The 19,597-nt window shown below is 39.0% G+C and overlaps 1 protein-coding gene across 2 annotated transcripts in view; it reads left to right on the top strand.

The window, feature by feature from the left end:
* ttyh2 (tweety family member 2) overlaps nucleotides 1-19,597 on the top strand; it is a 138,886-nt gene that overhangs the window by 27,986 nt on the left and 91,303 nt on the right. For both annotated transcript variants that reach the window (XM_043714741.1, XM_043714740.1), the window contains exon 2: nucleotides 6,353-6,525. In XM_043714741.1, coding sequence (XP_043570676.1) covers nucleotides 6,353-6,525 — 173 coding nt within the window. The remainder of the gene's footprint in view (nucleotides 1-6,352; nucleotides 6,526-19,597) is intronic.

Genomic DNA, 19,597 nt, shown 5'->3' with positions numbered 1-19,597 from the left:
TTTCAGATTGTTAATGTATTACATGATAGTTATGGTCCCAACATGGACCGCTGCAGAACTGTACTAGTCACCAGTTGCCATTCCTGAATGGACCCCTTTATCCCTACTATCTGCCTTCTGCCATATTTTACCACGGATTTTTATTTTATTTAGCAGCCTCCTGGGCGGCACCTTGCTAAAGGCCTTCTGGAAATCCAAATAGATCATACCCATTGGCTCCCATGTGTTCGTATGTTCAGAAGAAGAAAAAAACTGCTTCGTTTACACTTGTGCTGTCTGAGATGTATCCTTGGGGTCACTCTGTAGGATATGACATCAAGACTGAGGCAATGATGTCTTCAGTTCAGTCACATTCATCAAATAGATAAAGGCCATATACCTGAAGACCTTCTGTAGGTTGAACTGGCCACTTGGTCACAACCATTGCATACATACCTCCACTACACATACACTTGCAGGGTAGATTTGACAATGATCAGTATTGATAGTTTCAACAAGGAGACTGTTGCTAATCACTGTGACCTCTAGAAGCTGACAGTTGGGGCAGTGAAAGAGGCAACAGTAGAAAAGACAAACTCGGCTGGCTAAGAAGAGAAAACAGAAGGTTTTCATGCACGTTCCCAGTCCACTGTGTTCCTCTGCAACAAATGCGGCAGAGATTATCGTGTCAGAATGGGGCTCCTGAGCCACACCAGGTGATGCTTAACACAGATTTGGCCTTATGCAATGTTGTGAAACTGCAGTGATTATGAGCAGTACTGTGAACTAGTGTAATAAAGTCCCATTATCTCCTGGTTATAAGTGAAAACCTGATCCAGAATCTCTTGGACCTCTTTCCTATCTTGGTAAATAATATGAGGATAACCTGGAATTTCAATACTGGGGCTTCCCAATTTGTGGAGGCTGGGGACTGAATGTTTGAATTCATGCGTTCTGAGGCAGTTATGGCTGACACATACCCCTCCCTCCAAATTTTCCCCACTTTAATAGATCTTTTCCTCTTCCCCACTATTCACTTAAGGGTTACAACGACTTTATAGCCTCAAAATGTGGTTGTAGTGAGAAAAAGGTTTGGGGAGCAGTTTTTTTTCTTCTCCACACGGACATTTTTTAAAAAAGTGTAATTATCTATGTAGTGCATTCAGACAAGACAGTGGATAAGTAACATCGCACTTTGAAACTAAAGGTGAGCCTTTTATCATCAGTAAATGTGGTCTTTAGCTAAGTGTCAAAATGCAAGGTGTGGCTTCTGACTTCTTCAGGCAGCGTGCACACCTTTATACCTGCTGTAGGAAGCCTGATCTGAACCTTGTTCTGTTGTCACTTTAAATGCTGAGCCATTAAATAAATTAGATTTTAAAAAAAAATGACTATTTTAGAATTTAATTTCTTCACAATATAAGTAGTTCTACAGATTAAACTTGAATGTTGTGTGAATATTTTGCAATAAATGATCTTCTGTACTTTGTTTGGTAGAGGAGCACATAGAATTGCACTGATTAGAAATGAACCTGTATTGTTACAAATGTGAAGTTTGTAAATTTATGTTTCCGGCCTACTTACAAGGGAGTAGCAAAGAGGGTTATGGGTGCCCCTCCAAATCCTGTTTGACAGTAAGGCTGGGGGACTTGGTTGTTAAGGGAATAGAACGATTTACTGAGCAGAAGGTGCTAGAGAATGACATGTGTGAACAATGACCAAAGTAGCTGTATGAATGATCAATACTGCATCTCAAGTCACACAGGGAGTTGTTCAGATTGTCAGATTTTATAAACAGTTAAAAAGTGTCAATTTAATTCCAAGATAGAATGGACTGTCCAGACTTACAAAGCAAGTAGGGTATTTATGTCAGCTTTGATGTGGAGGTGCTGATGTTGGACTGGGGTGGACAAAGTCAAAAATCACAACGCACCGGGTTTAGTCCAACAGGTTTATTTGAAACTGCAAACTTTATGTAGCTAGTGAGAGAGAATACATTAGACACAGATTTATAGTAAAAGATTAAAGGGCCATATGACTTATGCAAATGTGTTGAGCAAACTTAGATAGCTTGTCACTGACCACCCCACCTCATCAAGTTGCCCAAAACATAATCCTGGTCTCACGCCACCAACCAGCATCACTTGACACATCCACAGAAGGAAAACCTGACAGATGGAAGAATTCTGGCTCAAAATACCAAACTATAGTTTTGTGCTTTAAAGTGTAATTTGATGCTGAAATAGTCTTTAGTCAATATTGCATTTAATTTGCTTGTTACAATAGAAGTCTTAAAACTGAATGGCAGGATCACAAAATGAGACATTCAGTTATTGGCAAGTCAAATATCTTTTTAAAAATTATCTGTCTCGACAGGGGTTGTGATATCATCTAGAATCGCTAGTTATCACTCATAGGGTGGTTTCTGGACAGTATACCCGTGTTTCTCTGTAAAATCTACCTTTGAGACCTCAAAGATGCACTTACATTATCAGAGGTCATGATACAGCTGGGGTGTGCCAGTGAGTGGGGAGAGAGAGAAAATCACTGCCCATTAATTATGGATTGTTAAGCACCCTTGGCATAGACACAATTGTTCTGGCCTCTGTCATTATACTCCTGAAACTACTCTCTGAAGAATCAGATGGTCCAAAGTGATTATTTTGAATTGGGTATGCTGCCAGTTTTATAGAATAGAGATTTAAAAAAAAAGAATGTCAAGATTAAGCAGCAAGTATTGGACGTAAATGGTGAATAATTTATTCTCCACAGGGAGCTTATAGCTTAGTGCTGAGAGTTATAACAGTTACCAGTCAGTTGGAAGTTTCTAGAATATTGTAAATCTTTGTTTTGAATCTTTATAATTGGTTCAGGTCTTGTATGTGGGCTAATTCTTTTAGGGACATGCAATCTCAGAGAATACCCTCTACAACACTGAGGCACTGATGGATTAGATCCAGTGGCTGTTATAAATTATAGGTGATTGGAACCAACTGTTCACCATCTAGCTACATTTTCATAAAAAAATAAATACGTTTCCCATGGCTCACAGAGTATATATCATTTGTGTGATGTATCTGTCAGCTGCATGATTGTTGGTCTGATAGAAATCAGTGGTTTGAAAGAATTAAATAACATGAAAGCTAATGGTAAGAATCCAAGCCACAGGTAGAAGTTGCCTTGCTTCTCGGTCATACTCAAAGGATGTTGTGTCATGGAGACAGCTGTTCTTCTGAAGCAAGTTGTGGTGAAAGACTATAATCTCTGACATATCAAGGTAGAGTTTTCAAGTTCTGTAAGTGATGTAAATATTTCCAGTTTTGCCTTATTTATGAAATCATGTAGTTCATTTCTTTAGGGATTTCTGCCATCTGCTTATTTGATGCGTGTTCCTTTGCAATAGCATTAAGCAATTCTATACAAACTTGTGGAAACAACAATGTTAAGATGCTGACTGCAGTTAACAGCAAAGTAAACAAATGCAAGGATGTAGTTACAACAATATCAATGCTTCTTCACCAAAAAATATGTAATCATTAAATTGTAGAGCATGAGTTTTAGGCCTTAGTGTACTGAAGCCACTGAATTTTCCACTTGGTCTCTTTATATCGGCAAGTAGACATTGGGAAGAGTTCCCCTTGGTATGTCTATACTTCTTTATGGGCATCCCATCCATTTTTTTTAGACATTGGAATGACAAATAAACATGTGGTATAAGTGATAAGCCACAAAGCAGGGTGTGGCTTAATAGTGATTTAGGGATCCAGCTACAAAAAGGTCAAAAAGACGGAGAAGATGAATTTCATTAAAAGAGGTTTATAATTTCTTTTATTAAGTGTCTAACATTGATACTCGAGTATAGTCAATCTCATGTAAAAGTTGACCTTACACCTTGTGGCCAAAAAAATCCTAACTCTTTCTTTCTATTTACCTCCCACTTGCAGCCCACAGGCTGACTTTTTTTTTCTCCTTTCTCCCCCCCCCCCCCCCCCCTTTCTCTCACCAGCCTTCCCAATCGTTGCCAGTTTTCCAATCAGACTCCCTGGCTTTCATTGACTTCATTATTCACTGCCTGTCCCGCAGGCTGAATCTGTCTCTCGTGCAGCTTCGCTCACAGACCAACTCTCCTGCAGACCTGCTCCCTCTCCCTTTCTTTGTTCTTCCCGCTTGCCATTTTCCCTTGAACTCTTGCTCTGAGTGAGAGTACAGTGAGGGGACTTCGGAGAAAGACAAACTGAATCAAAGCACCTGAGAGTGGGAGAAAGAGTGAGTGAGTTTTGGTTACAGGCCATGCTGTTCCAAAGTGGAGCCAGTTGGGTCATGCTCACTCTGTTAAACTCAGTGCAAAGCAATAGTGAAGTGAAAGTATCAAATGACCACGATACTAAACTATATGCATAATTTTCAGTCCCTCAAAAATATTACTCACATCTAAGTTAAACCCTTGCCCCCCCCGACCAAATCTTTGCCTCACGTTTGAGCTCACAAAGCCAAAGTTTTTACATAGATGAAATAGTAAATACTAATTCTGTTATACAGATGACTCCATTTAAACAGTCTTTGGCAATCCATTTCCACCTTCACAAATGTTTCACGATCATCCCCCCAGCCCCTGCCCAACACCAATGTAAAGAATTTGAAAAAGTGCAATGATTTAAATATTTAAAGTATTGAATTATGATGAGGTAGTGTTCCAAAAAAATAAGCCGGGGTTATAGTGTAATTTGATCAAGGTTTTTAACTGAGGAAGGGGATTGAATGCATCATCACAAAGTGAATGTTGACTTCTTGTGGGTACAGGCTGGTCTTCAAGGTAAAGTCACTATAGACCCAGCAGACCATGGGACTGCTCTCTTATTAGTGGGAGACAGTTGGTGGTAGTTTAACCTGAGGGTGAGCACACCTCAGAAAAGAGGTGAGCTTGAGAAGGTGGAATCCTCATAACCTCAGTCAGTGCAGGAATTGAACCTGTGTAGCTGACATCACACTGCATTGCAAACAAGCCACCCAGCCAACTCAACGAAGGCTGACTTGATTGACTCCTCTTAACAAGGTGGACAGGGACAGGATATTTCTACTTGTGAGTGAATATCCCCAAGACAAGGGGGCACTGTTTTGATACTAGTGGTCATCCATTCAGGACTGAGATGAGTTTTTTCTCTGTTAGAGGGTTGTGCAACTTTTGAACTCTCTGCCTCAGAAAGTGGTGGAGACGAAGTCATTAAATATTTTGAAGACAGGGTGGATAAATTTTTGTTCGGCAGGGGAATCCAGAGCTAAGCAGTTAGCTACTATTCTGGAAATTGAAAGAAAAGCTGATTAGCATGGCCTTATTGCAACGCAGGATAGGCTTGAGGGGCTGAATGATTTAGTTCAGTTCCTGTTTTGTATGTTTGCAACAGGGACATCATTTTCGTAGTTAGGCAGTGATTCCTTATCAAAGGAAATACTTTTCATCCCAGGAATCAATCATCTATTAAACATTTGCTGTACGTTTACCAAGGCAAGTGTACATACAGAGACCAAAACGCAACACAGTTTTTCAGCTGTGGTCTCACCAAAGCTCTGGACAAATGCAGCAACAACTCCTAACTCTTCAAATCAAATCTCCTTGAAAAACATCACATTATGCTTCACCTTCACTTACTTACCCACTCATCGAACATATCTTTATGTCCATTTGCAGGTGTCCTCCTCACATTTTTTTCCCTACACATTTATGACTGTTTAATCATATTTGTTTACTGGTTTCTGCACTTAAAATAGAAAATATTTCTATTCAGTGGCATTTGTTTTAGCAGTTCTGAAGTTTAAGTACCAGTTCAGGTAACAGAGAAGTTTAATGACTTTGAAATAGAATATACTTATGAGTGAAAATTTTTGTTGTTCACAGAAAGCTCAACTCTAACTTGGCATAAATGTAATATGTTTCAAGTAAATCCCTTCAAAATCAGCTTTCTTCTTCTTAATGTTTTTGACAGACTTTTCACTTCCCAAAACTACCATCCCAATGAGTTGCATGAAGTACCATACTTTATGGGAACAGTGTTGTTTGTAATTGTCAGTCGTAAAATGAGATCATGATGACTATAGAGATATGTAGAAGTTCTCTAAACCCAGTTATATGGTCAGGAATTCTAATTTGGTTTAAATAGTCTATCACAAGTCGAATAGGTTTCCCCAGTTGAAGCACAGGCAGTAGCAAAATTTCAGTAATAATGTGAAAATTACTAAATGCAGCACCTGTACATTTATTAACCAATAAATGAAGATGCGTTAAGTTATGTTATTCCTGTAATAAGGTGTAACTCTTATAAGTGAAAAGCAAATCTCAAGCAATTATTTTAAATGTTTTTTTTTAATTTTTCCCCAGGCACTTATGTTTTTGGCTGCAATTGCTGCCGTTGGCTTGGCCCTCAATTTGATTTTCATCTCCATTTACTTGTTATGCATCTGTTGCTGTAAGCAGACCAATGATGAAGAAATTAAGAGGCCACATTCGTGCTGTGTCATGTGGACAGCTGTGACAGCTGGACTTATCTGCTGGTGAGTGTAAGATATTACGATGTAAAGTGTGTGTTTTACGTATATTTTAAACATCATTTGCTTTAGATTTTTTAATTCTGTGTTTCTGAGGTGATTCAGTTATTAGCTTCTAGATATTTCTGTAGCCATGGTAATTTATTTTCCTAAAGCAATTTGAAAGTGATAGTTCAGGGAGGTTAATGGGAATTTGTTTACTGTGGAAGATTGTGAATGAACAAACTATAGAATTGTGCATTGTGTTTTCAGTTTAGAAGATCAGTAATTGGTTGTTTTTTTTGATTGGGGCAACAACATAACTGTAAAAAAAAAAAGTTTTGGTTTCAATTTGGACAGTTTATAGAAGCTGGATATGTAAAATAATTGTTCCTGAGAAAGGGACATAGTTTCAGACCATTATAAAATAGGTTACCCCAGAGTAAGGAGTTTACTTTAAAGTTCCAAGCCAAAATTATTTGATTAAAACCTGGAAGAGGTTGTTTGAAGCTGAGAAAATCTATGCTCAGCTGTTTTAAGACTCCAGGAGGAGGTTTTCAGATTCTCAAATTGGGGGATTGAAGCCAAAGTTAAATAAAGCCCTGTAGCTATGGAAGAGAAGGGAACTCTCTCTCTGGTGTGAGTATTAAAAGGTGTGCTTTTGGAATTAAAGGGACTGTACTTTCTTATGTATTTCAATTCTTTACATTTTTGTGTCTATGTAAATAATTTGGTTTATTCTATTTTCTCTTCTTTTGCACAATAAATATCTGTTTTACATTTAAACCTGAAACTGCAGCTTTAAATGTTTGTGTTTCAGTGAAAGAATACCTTGGTAAAACAAAAAAAACTTGATCCAACAAGCCAACTTTCAGTCTGGGAACTGATTATCAAATAGTAACATCAGCTAGGAACATAACGGTATGGAAGTTCTCTTTATATAGAAAAGGTTGACCTGTGAGCCATTCCTCTTCTCTGTGACCTGCCAGAACAATCAACAAATCACTATAGTGATAACGGAGAGGCAATGGCCTAGTGGATTATCACTGGACTGTTAATCCAGAGATCCAGATAATGTTCTGCGGACCAGTGTTTAAATCCTGCCAAAGTAGATGGTGGAATTTGAATTAAATAATAAATCTGGAATTAAAAGTCTAATGATGGCCATGAATCTATTGTTGACTGTTGTAAAAACCCACCTGGTTCACTAATGTCCTTTAGGGAAGGAATCGTAAATCCTTACCTGGTCTGGCCTACATGTGACTCCAGACTCACAGCAATGTGGTTGATTCTCAATTAGGTATGGACAATAAATGCTGGCCTAGACAGCGATGCCCTAATCCTCTGAATAAAACAAAACTACTGCCTGTTTAAATTCCAGTTTTTAAATTTTAATATATATCTAAGTGTGCATTCGATGAAGTCGCATTCAATTTTTTTTTGCATATGCATCTGTAAAAGTAAAATTGGTTGCATTAAAAGATTATTTGAAGTTGTTTGCATTCAGTAAAATGGTAGTTGTAGCTCCCTGTGGGTGTATATACTTTAGACCAAAGGTTTGATTTTATTTTTCCCTGCTATTTATCAGTTTGACCTCTGCTTTTGGTGTAATAGAACTGATGTCCTGATCGGCTGGAGAGTGAATAATTACACACCAATCCTGTTCTTGAATGTAATCCAATGATTTTCACTGGAAAATGCAAATGTATTTCTGGAGCAGACTGAATGGCTTACCAATGATTCCTTCTATGGTGAACAGCATAATGATAATCTGTTGTTACAGCTCATGAACAAATATTCGTGTAGATAATGTATTAGAACACAACAATGTCTGTAGCATGTTAGTTCAGTGTGAAATCATGTCTTCAGAAGAGTTGAAGGAAAAATTGGGATTAAGAGCAATAATAAACATTTGTGTTTCTCTTTGGTCAGTCTTCCCTTTTTCAATTCCAAGTGATGTTTTACTTTTTGCTATTGTAAAATAGAGTGGGGTAGCTAAGGACTAGATTTCTGATGGTATACTTATCTGTATGAGTAATGGAACAAAACAAAGAATTTTGAATTAGAGGACACAGGAGAAACAGTGATGAATGTTTCTCTTCCAAACCCCACCCTGTACCACTAAGAATAGGGATTGTGCCTTGGAGAAAAAATGAATTGTTCTGAAATGGCCCTTTTGCTGATTAAGCTTTAGAAGATGACTCTCACAGGCTGATCCGGTGGAAGAGGGTAACTGTGCATGAGCACAAGCTCTATCCATGAGAATATCATTTCAGAGGGAATCCCATCTCCCGTTCCCTTCCCCAGGTGACCATTTCATTCTTGGTCCTACATAATATCAACAGGGAGTATAACTCCATTGACTTCACAACAAAATCCAATTTGACCACATCCAGCTACTCGTTCCCATTTTGGATCACAAATTAAGGGTGAATTTGCTGGGTTTGAAGGAAGAATTTCTTTTCTCAGAGTCACTGGAATTCTTTTCCCCACAAGCAGTGGTGGCTTGGATATAGAATGTACTTGAAACTGAGCTGGGCAGATTATTAGTTGACAAGGAGATCAAGGGTTATAGAGGTAGATGAAAAAGTGGAGTTAAGACCACTATCAGATCAGCCATAATCTTATTGAATGGCAGAATGAGTTTGAGGGGCTGAATGGTCTACTCCTACTCCTGTTCCTATTTCTGATGTTCATCTGCTGGAGAAATAACAGAACTCAGAATCAAACGGATAGTTCCTCTATTTGTGTATTCCAAAAATATGTGATTATTGATGGCCACTAAACAATTGAGTAAGTTCTTCTCCACTATGTTTCTGATGTCTAAAATCTTATTTGCCTGGTTGAGGAGTCAGGTCAGCAATAACCATTTTGCAAGCACAAGAGTTTGGTTAGAGGTCATGTAAAATTGAATAATTTGGTTGGAAAAGGACCCCTGTTAACCAACAAAAGAGACACTGTCTCCAAACTCTATTGGAGGAGTGTCAGGCATTTACAATATTAATAAATTGAATCTATTTGAATTTTTGATTCTTGTGACCATGCCCTTTCAGTATAATTTTATCTTGTGACTTTCAAGCTGTGAAGGTCAGTTAGTAGCTTTCATTTTGATGGGCGATATTCTTAAAAAAGGGGTGAAAGGTTGTCAGGGAAGATGGAATATGGATTAATCTGATCAACTCTGATCATCTTGAATGGTGGAGCAGGTTATTGGTCCTAGATGACCCATTTCTGCTCCTGATTCACGTTATTAAGTAAAGTCAGTTATAAGATCTTGGTCAACACTGAAATCAATCATTTCTATTTTTTTCTGATGTATTCTCTATTTTTGTTTGATTAAAAAGTGACTTCTGTTCCAGATTAGTCAGGATTTACACCAATTTTTCCCTTGTAGGTTCACAAGTCATGAATTCTCCCTCTGGCTTGGTGCTGAAATTCCGAGTGTTTCCCCATTGTTGAGATCAATTTCCTTTGCTGAGGAGAAGAAGCATTGGATATGTGATCCATTGTCTATTTTCAGTATATCTCACTTTACAGCATATCCTTAACTGGTCAGGTTGAGTTGTTTTGTTACACTAATTTCCATACAGCTTTTTAATAAAAAAAGTATTATTTGCTTTTGAGGTATGGACAGCAAAAATTATGAACTGGTTCTTTAGCTTTACACGGTGTTGCGTTGATGATTTAGCTAGTCCTGGGCTGGAGATGTTTTATAATAGGTCTTTTTCCTGCATCCAGTCACCAAGTCAGTGAAATGAATGGCTAGTCAACTATACCAGAAATCAATCCACATAGACTATGTTAGAGGTCATGAGCAGGTCTTTTTTAAAGAGTTAATGAAAGCATACCTTACATGCCCAAGGATTAAATTATAAAGAATGATTATGGAGACTGGGGATGCATTCCACAGAATTGGAAGATTAAAGGTGATTTGATCAAGGTTTTCAAGAAATTAAAAGGAGTAGATCAGTGTTGCCATGTGCAGACAGTCAGCAGATATGTACACACTGCTTAGACAGCGTTGGAGTGGATGAGATAAATAGAAACTATTTTTGCTAGTTTGGGGATCTAGAACTATGGGAAGTAGGCTAAAGAATAAGAGACAGATCTTTCACGAATGAACTTCAGAAATGCTTTTACAAGTCGAGTGTGGTTGACATTTGGAACATTCTCCTGCAAGTGCAGTTGATACTGGGTCAGTTATTAATTTAAAGCTTGAGGCTTACAGATTTCAAAGATATTGAGCCAAACATGGGTGAATATGAAATAAGGTGACAGACCATTCATGATCTTACTGAATGATGTAACAGGTTCAAGAGCCTTATTGACCTATTTCTGTTTATTTATCAATACATTAATCTCCAATGAAGGAAACTTAATTTTCACTCCACTATTGTTAAAATTGCAGCCATTCATTTCCAGTTGGTACATTTGGTATGCCATCTTGTTAATACTGACTGCGTTAAAAATAGAAATTATGACAAAATATGTATGTACAACTACTCAACCTGATTTTGAGTATTGAGCTGATTCAGCCACCGTATACTCTTCTTCAGAATAATCACAGGACAGTGCTTAATGCATCAAATTCCATTTCTACTTAGTCACTGTTGATCGCAGAACTACCCCTATTTGGTATAAATACTCTACCATCAGCCCTCCAGGTGGTCTAGTAATGAAATCAACAAACATAATGAGGGCAGATGTGAAAGCAATAGGCATGCAGAATGAATTAAATTCTTTGCTGCTGTGGAATATGGCTTTCTATCATAGAAATAACAGACTGTTGTGTTCTTGCACTAGGGAAGGAAAGACTAAAAGTTTACAATGTGCTCTGTCTCTAAAGATGCATTTCCTTTACTGTACATCCTGTACAGTAATTTGCCTCTTACTACCATCCAGCTAAAAAATGTCAAAACTATTCTGTTAATGGAATCTATTTTTGGCATTATAATCTCTCTTGTGACTGCTCTTGTGATGCAGAATACATTGTGCCTGCTTTGAAGAGCCTGATGGAGTTGCAATTACTCTCTTAACAAACTGAACAAAAAGTTGCATAAAATACTCCCATGGGAATTTTTGTTGTTGTTCTTTATTGGCACTGAGCTACCACACTCTTAATTTCACTGGTCAAAGCTTTCAGAAGCTTGATTTCTTAATCAAAATATAACTTAAACATTACAAATAGTCCTTATTTTGCTTTTAGAGTTGAATGAGTTTCCATTCTTGGTGTGAACAAGCTGTGTACAATCTATTTTGAAAGATGTCTTGATTGCAAAACAAGTGTAATCATCAGTTGCATTCCTCCTTTTTCAAAAAAGAAATGAAGATACAGTGGCTTTCATTTTCACCGATCTGATTAACATAGTACAGCTACACATTGTTTGCAATTCAGCATGGTATTATTCATCCTGTTCTGTTATTTAATGTCCACAGCATTTGAAAAACTAGTATGTTTCCCTTTTTCTTTTTAAAAAGCTACCTTGTTGTTTCTCCTGTCAAATATCAGTAGTATAGGACCTAATCTCCCTTGTTTGTAGGAAAACATCCCATTATGATGTATAAATCCAGTCATATTTAAGAAAAATTAACAATCCATGCGTTCAATGGTGATCAAATAGAAGTGGAAAACAGAAGTCATCAGAATAGGAAAAACTGAAAGGTAAATGCAGTTACTTTATTTGCTTCTCCTATAAGGCAAAATTCTCAGTGTAATGCAATATTAGATGTTTATACCTTACTAAATAATCTTGGAAATATTCACACCATAGGCCTCTCAAATTTTCACTGAACTACCACTATAAAATAAAAAAACACAGTTGAGTGAATAAATCCTGTCTGAAGTATTATAATTCTCTCACATTCTGATCACGAGCAGGCCGATTACGTATTGATTGATTGATCTTTATTTATTATCACGTGTACCGAGATACAGTGAAAAGCATTGTTTACGAGTGGTACAGCAGTAAGCAAAGAGGTACAGAACAAAAGATTTAGATGGAGGCATATAGATGATGATGATGATGATCATTATCAGTCAAAACCAGCCTGAAAATGTTTTCCCAAAATAGCCATGGCTATCCCAATAAGGTTTCAGAAGAACCTCAACCCTTTCCAAGGCATATCTATGCATTTAGAAAATATTTAGGAAATAAAGTAACCTGCAAGTGCTAGTAGATTAGATTAGATTACTTATAGTGTGGAAACAGGCCCTTCGGCCCAACAAGTCCACACCGACCCACCGAAGCGTAACCCACCCATTCCCCTACATTACCTAACACTACGGGCAATTTAGCATTGCCAATTCACCTGACCTGCACATCTTTGGACTGTGGGAGGAAACCGGAGCACCCGGAGGAAACCCACACAAACATGGGGAGAATGTGCAAACTCCACACAGTCAGTCGCCTGAGTCGGGAATTGAACCCGGGTCTCTGGCGCTGTGAGGCAGCAGTGCTAACCACTGTGCCGCCCTCAAAGTACAAGATCATAAGATTCAGAAATCAGGGTCCAGGAGGTAATTTGAGAATTACGATGACCTTTGACCTGGAAACTGCAAAATAAGGATGTTTCTTTAAAGGTCTGTGGAATCTGCAACTGTTGTGAAGAATATTGTTTGAAAATGACTTTTAATAGTTTGCATCTGTTGTATAGAGGTCAGTTGTAATTTTCTTGGATAGTAAGCAACACCAGTTCATGTGACCTGATGATCTTTGATCTGGAAACAGTACCAACAGATGGAAGCTACAGTCAGATTACCACGTCGCTGGCAACAGAGAGAAGAGCTAAAACAAATCAACTTGAGGATGAAGGTTACCAGTGCACAGCTGCAGACAGAGACAGAAATACAGAATTCCTCTCAGGAGGGAAAGCAAATCACTCTCAGGAAGGGACAGATGTTCTGTTTGACAGAAAAGAAGACAGGAACTCATGGAGATACTCTCAGTTGGCTAAAAAAAATTAAAAATGTGGAAGCTATGCGAACGGCTTGGGGTCTCTTACAAGAATTGGTTTTACATACTTATGAACATGTAAGTCAGGAGCAGGAATCGACCATTCAGCCCCTCCAGCCTGCTCTGCTATTCAGTGAGATCATGGCTGATCTAATTGTTAGCTGAAATCCACATTCTTGCCTATCCATGACCACCTTTCAACCCCTTGCTTAATGAGGAACCTTCTACTTATGTCTTAAAAAAATTCAAAGACTCTGATTCTACCATCATTTCAGGATGAGAGTTCCAGTGAGAAGGATTTGTTGAAATGAGACTACTGATGATAATCATATCCATGAACTTTGAAGGTGAAAGCTATTGCCATGCTATCCTACATGTATAAAACCAGCATACAGCTAAGTAGTGTTAGTTTTTGCAGAGAGTGATGAGAATACCTATGAAAGATGTACTTTTATTGTAGTGATTATTTAAAAGTGAAATTTTCCTGTTTAATTTGCAGTATAATTTGCCTGTTAATTCATATTCATGTAGATTCTGATTTGTGTCAAAGTAAAAGCTACAAAATGATATTTTGTAAGCAATTTCTTCACTTTGAAGTCATTCAGTAAATTTCTTATTTTGACTTAAGGCTTCCACATGGGAATGTAACAATGTCCACAGCTGCATGTAATGTCACATCTCACTGAGGCAGTGCACTGGATGTCATGCCCTGCTATTCCCAAAGTCATCGCTGAAGTTAAAACATTCTTATCAAAGTATGCGAAGTTCCCACTTTGGTGTTATAGACTCACGTTAGAAGAAGACATGAACATGTTTCTGAACTTAACAAGAATAACTATTTATTGCAAATAAGTAGGTCCTAACTACTGATACACAACTATGAACTGTTGATGTATAACTCTAAAGCCCAAACTTTAACTATAAGAAATGGGAACAGGAGTTGGCCATTCAGTCCCTCAAGCCTGCTCTGTTATTCACTAGGATTATGGCTGATCTGACATTGCTCATGTCCATTTTCCTCTGGTGTCCCCCCAACCCATGATCTCCCTACTGATCAAGAATCCATCTGTCTCAGCCATAAATGTACTCAAAGTCACTGCCCCACTGCTATGACAAGGAATTCCAAAGACTCTCAGTCTTCTGAGAGAAGAGATTCATCCTCATCCCCATCTTAAATTCGTATCCCTTAATTCTGAGACTATATCCTCTGGTCCCAGACTTTATCATGAGGAGAAACACTCTCTCAGCGCTTACCCTATCAAGCCTCTTAAGAGTCATTGTGTCATTCTGCATGGAACCAAATCCATCGGTCCAACCAGTCCATGCCAACCACAATCCCAAACTAAACTATTTCAATTCAATCACCTCTCATTCTTCTAAACTGCAATAGGTAGAGACCTCCTTCTAACCCCCCACCCACTCCACACGCACACTTACAATCAGACAAAAGAAAATTAGTGTTATGGGTCAAGGGTTTTTGCAGAGTGAAATGGCATCAGTCTTCAGGATTCAATAGGGAGTTCCTTCTGTTTCCCAAAATCTTCCGTTCTTTCACTTCTTCACAACAGACGTAGACTGATTCGCAAACAGTCAAAACAAAATAGCTTATGAGAACTGGTGAGAGAAAATAATCAATTTTTCTTCAGGCTTTAGATATTTTACTGGAGAGAGAGGGAGACAGGGGTTTCTGTCAATATTATTTGCAATCATAGGCTGTTCACCTATCAGCCAATCAGACAATGTCTTCAATCTGTTGGCTTTTGACATCTACAACTGGTCACAATTCCACAGTCCAATCAACAATCTGTTATCAGCCAAATCTCACTTTGTTTACATAATCCAGAGTTGTAGTGTCTCCCTTTCCACCTTTCCCCACGACTGCAAAAGAGCAGTGTTAACATGATTTAAAATGATTCTCAGAAACTTGGTTTTTTAAAAGTACAGCAACTCCTTCCTCAATCGTATTGTGAGTCATTTTCACAATTCAGTCCACAATCAACACTAAAATAAAAATTCACGGTAGTCATTAAATGCCATTGGAAGTCTACTGTGAGCTTTGTTAAAACAAAATCACACAACACCAGGATAATAGTCCAACAGGTTTATTTGGAAGCACTAGCTTTCGGAGCACTGCTCCTTCATCAGATAACTGTGGAACAGAATAATAAAACACAGAATTTATAGTAAAATGCATATTAATGAACCAAAACCTGCAACCCATTCTAAAAGATGAAAGACTTAACAGGAATCTAAGTTTGTTCAATATGTCATGTCATTGCATGATACTGTAATCCTTTGCTTAAATTCTATATTTTATGGTCCTGTTCCACAGCTACCTGATGACTGTCTTGTATTGAGTATTTCTAGTTTTTCACTTGCCCAAAAGCAGTTGCACTTTTCTCTGTGTCTCTTTTATCAAAACCTTTCGTACTCCTAAAGATAGGACCCGTCTGCCCGGAAATCAGTCCGGATGTTTTCCTGAAAGATTTTATTTATTTTATCCAGAATTGGAGTTCCCTTATGAATGAGTGATTTGAGCACCGTTCTCAATTCAGTCTTTGTAAAATATGTTGGACAAATGGAAAGTATCGCTTTCATATGACATTACCCAATATCTCAATTTCTTTTAAATTGGCAGGCCAATTATTAGATGTAATGCTTTTCCATTTGATGTTGGTTAGCTCCAAACACTTTCTGATTTGCAATCTGTAGCAATTAGGGAAGCTGATGAAATGGAAACAAAAATAAAACAATTGTGTCAAGCTGAGCTAAGCTTGTGGAGAGAAGATGCTTCCTGTCAGCATTTCTCAACTAGAGTGTCTCACTTTAACTGTTGTAGTCCAAGTTTGGTGGGATCAAGGCCCAATAACCAGGGCTCTGGACTGTAAGTGACCTGTTGTGCCCAGGGCCAAGGACATTTCTATCCCTGTCCCGAGGTCGGGCTTGCAGCTTGAATTAGCTCAGAATAATGCAGTGAACTTAGCAAAAACAATTGACATTTAACCTTTTGTTGCTACCTTTAATAAGATGCTGCTACCTTCTTCAATGAACATATTGATTGAAATTTCTACTGAGTTTAGCTATTGGTTAGCAAAGAAAATTGAGGGATTATATTTAAGCCTGGGAACTGGAGTTCAAGCTTACTCTTATCACCACTTTTGAGGGAATGAACATTCGATTCTTAAACAAAAATAGAAAAATGTTGGAGAACTGATCCCTGTGGTACACCACTTGTTACATGTTGTCAACATAGAGTCATAGAGATGTATAGCACGGAAACTGACTCTTCTGTCCAACTCGTCCATGCCGACCAGCTATCCTAACCCAATCTAGTCCTACTGCCAGCACCCGGCCCATATCCCTCCAAATCCTTCCTATTCATCTGCCCATCCAGATGCCTTTTAAATGTTGCAATTGTACCAGCCTCCACCACTTCCTCTGGCAGCTTATTCCATACACGTACCACTGTCTGCGTGAAAAAGTCACCCCTTAGGTCTCTTTTATATCTTTCCCCTCACCCTAAACCAATGCCCTCGAGTTCTGGACTCCCTCACCCCAGGGAAAAGATCTTGTCTATTTTTTCAAAGTTTGTGCGAAGATTTGTAGCTCGGGTGCTCATTGTTGTGGTTCTGTTCGCCGAGCTGGAAGTTTTTGTTGCAAACGTTTCGTCCCCTGGCTAGGCGACATCATCAGTGCTTGGGAGCCTCCTGCGAAGCGCTTCTTTGATGTTTCCTCCGGTGTTTATAGTGGTCTGTCCCTGCCGCTTCCGGTTGTCAGTTTCAGCTGTCCGCTGTAGTGGTTGGTATATTGGGTCCAGGTCGATGTGTTTGTTGATGGAGGCATGGCATTCAGCCACAAAACTCCATCAACAAACACATCGACCTGGACCCAATATACCAACCACTACAGCGTACAGCTGAAACTGACAACCGGAAGCGGCAGGGACAGACCACTATAAACACCGGAGGAAACATCAAAGAAGCGCTTCGCAGGAGGCTCCCAAGCACTGATGATGTCGCCTAGCCAGGGGACGAAACGTTTGCAACAAAAACTTCCAGCTCGGCGAACAGAACCACAACATCTTGTCTATTTATCCTATCCATGCCCCTCATGATTTTATAGACCTCTATAAGTTCACCCTCAGCCTCCGACGCGCCAGGGAAAACAGCCCCAGCCTATTCAACCTCTCCCTATAGCTCAAATCCTCCAACCCTGGCAACATCCTTGTAAATCTTTTCTGACCCTTTTCAAGTTTCACAACATCCTTCCCATAGGAAGGAGGCTTGAATTGCATACAGTATTCCAAACATGGCCTAGCCAATGTCCTATATAGCCGCAACATGACCTCCCAACGTCTGTACTCAATACTCTGACCAATTAAGGAATGCATACCAAACATCACCTTCACTATCCTATCTATCTGCGACTCTACTTTCAAGGAGTTATGAACCTGCACTTCAAGGCCTTTTTGTTCAGCAATATCCCTTAGGACCATGAAAAGATTAATTCCTGCCTCCTCTGTACTTCTTGTTCACCAGACAAACTTCTATCCATGTCAATATACCATGTGCTTTTATTTTTTGCAATAACATTTGATGTGACACTTTGTCACATGCCTTTCTGGAAATCTAGGTTATAGTATATCTATTGATTCCTGTTTATCCACGGCAATGTTTTTTCCACAGGTCACTTACATTGGTTAAACATGATTTCCCTTAATGTGAGGGCAATGCATTCAATATAGCCCACCAAGACATCAGCAAGGCTTTTGATAATGTCCTGCATGAGAGACTGATAGCAAAGATAAGCATCACTGGGATCCAAAGATGATTGGCTAATTGAATCCAGAATTGACTGAGTGATTGGAAGTAAAGATGCTCAGTTTGGGATCTAATTAGATTCCCTACAGTGTGGAAGGATGATGACCAAGCCTATGTCCAGTGAGATTCTGAAGAATAGGGGCCCTTGCTGTTTCTAGTATGATTTAACAATTTAGACTTGAATGTAGGAGAGTATAGGGGCAGCACAGTGGCTCAGCGGCTAGCACTGCAGTCTCATAGCACCAGGGACTCAGGTTCGATTCCAGCCTCAGGCGACTGTCTGTTTGAGTTTGCAAATTCTCCCCGTGTCTGCGTGGGTTTCCTACGGGTGCTCCGGTTTCCTTCCACAATCCAAAGGTGTGCAGGTCAGGTGGATTTGTGATACTAAATTGCACATAGTGTTGGGTGCATTGGTCAGAGGGAAATGGGTCTGGGTGGGTTACTCTTCGGAGGGTCAGTGTGGACTGGTTGGGCCAAAGGGCCTGTTTCACACTATAGGGAATCTAATCTAATCTAATTGATTAGAAAATTAGTTGATTATATGGAAATTGATGGGATGGAAAATAATGAGAATAATCTCAAATAACAGGAGGATACAGATGGGCTGATCAGTGGCAAATGGAATTCAATCTGGATAAGTGTGAGGTAATGCACTTGGACAGGACAAACACGGCAAGGGAATACATGAAATACAACAATAGGACCCTGGGAGACACTGAGGATCGGATGGACATTGGTGTGCACGTTGACTGGTCACTTAAGATAGAAAGATAGGCAGATAAACTATTAAGAAGGCTTATTGGGCACTTGCCTTTATTAGCTGAGGCATAGAGTTTAAGAGCAAGGAGATCATGTTGGAACTATATTAAATATTTTATAAGCCACAGCTAAAGTATTGTATGCGTTCTGGAATCCACATTATTGGAGAGATCTGGGTACAATGGAGATTTACTATGGTGTTGTCAGGATTGGAGTGTTATAGTTATGAAGAGTTTAGATTAGATTACAGTGTGGAAACCCACGCAGACACGGGGATTACCCGTAGGAAACCCACGCAGACACGGGGAGAATTTGCAAACTCAAACAGACAGTCGCCTGAGGCTGGAATCGAACCTGAGTCCCTGGTGCTATGAGACTGCAGTGCTAGCCGCTGAGCCACTGTGCTGCCCCTATACTCTCCTACATTCAAGTCTAAATTGTTAAATCATACTAGAAACAGCAAGGGCCCCTATTCTTCAGAATCTCACTGGACATAGGCTTGGTCATCATCCTTCCACACTGTAGGGAATCTAATTAGATCCCAAACTGAGCATCTTTACTTCCAAT

The sequence above is a fragment of the Chiloscyllium plagiosum genome, chromosome 24 (genome assembly GCF_004010195.1).
Source record: "Chiloscyllium plagiosum isolate BGI_BamShark_2017 chromosome 24, ASM401019v2, whole genome shotgun sequence".
NCBI classification, from domain to species: Eukaryota; Metazoa; Chordata; class Chondrichthyes; order Orectolobiformes; family Hemiscylliidae; genus Chiloscyllium; species Chiloscyllium plagiosum.
This window is presented reverse-complemented; position numbering and strand designations above follow the sequence as displayed.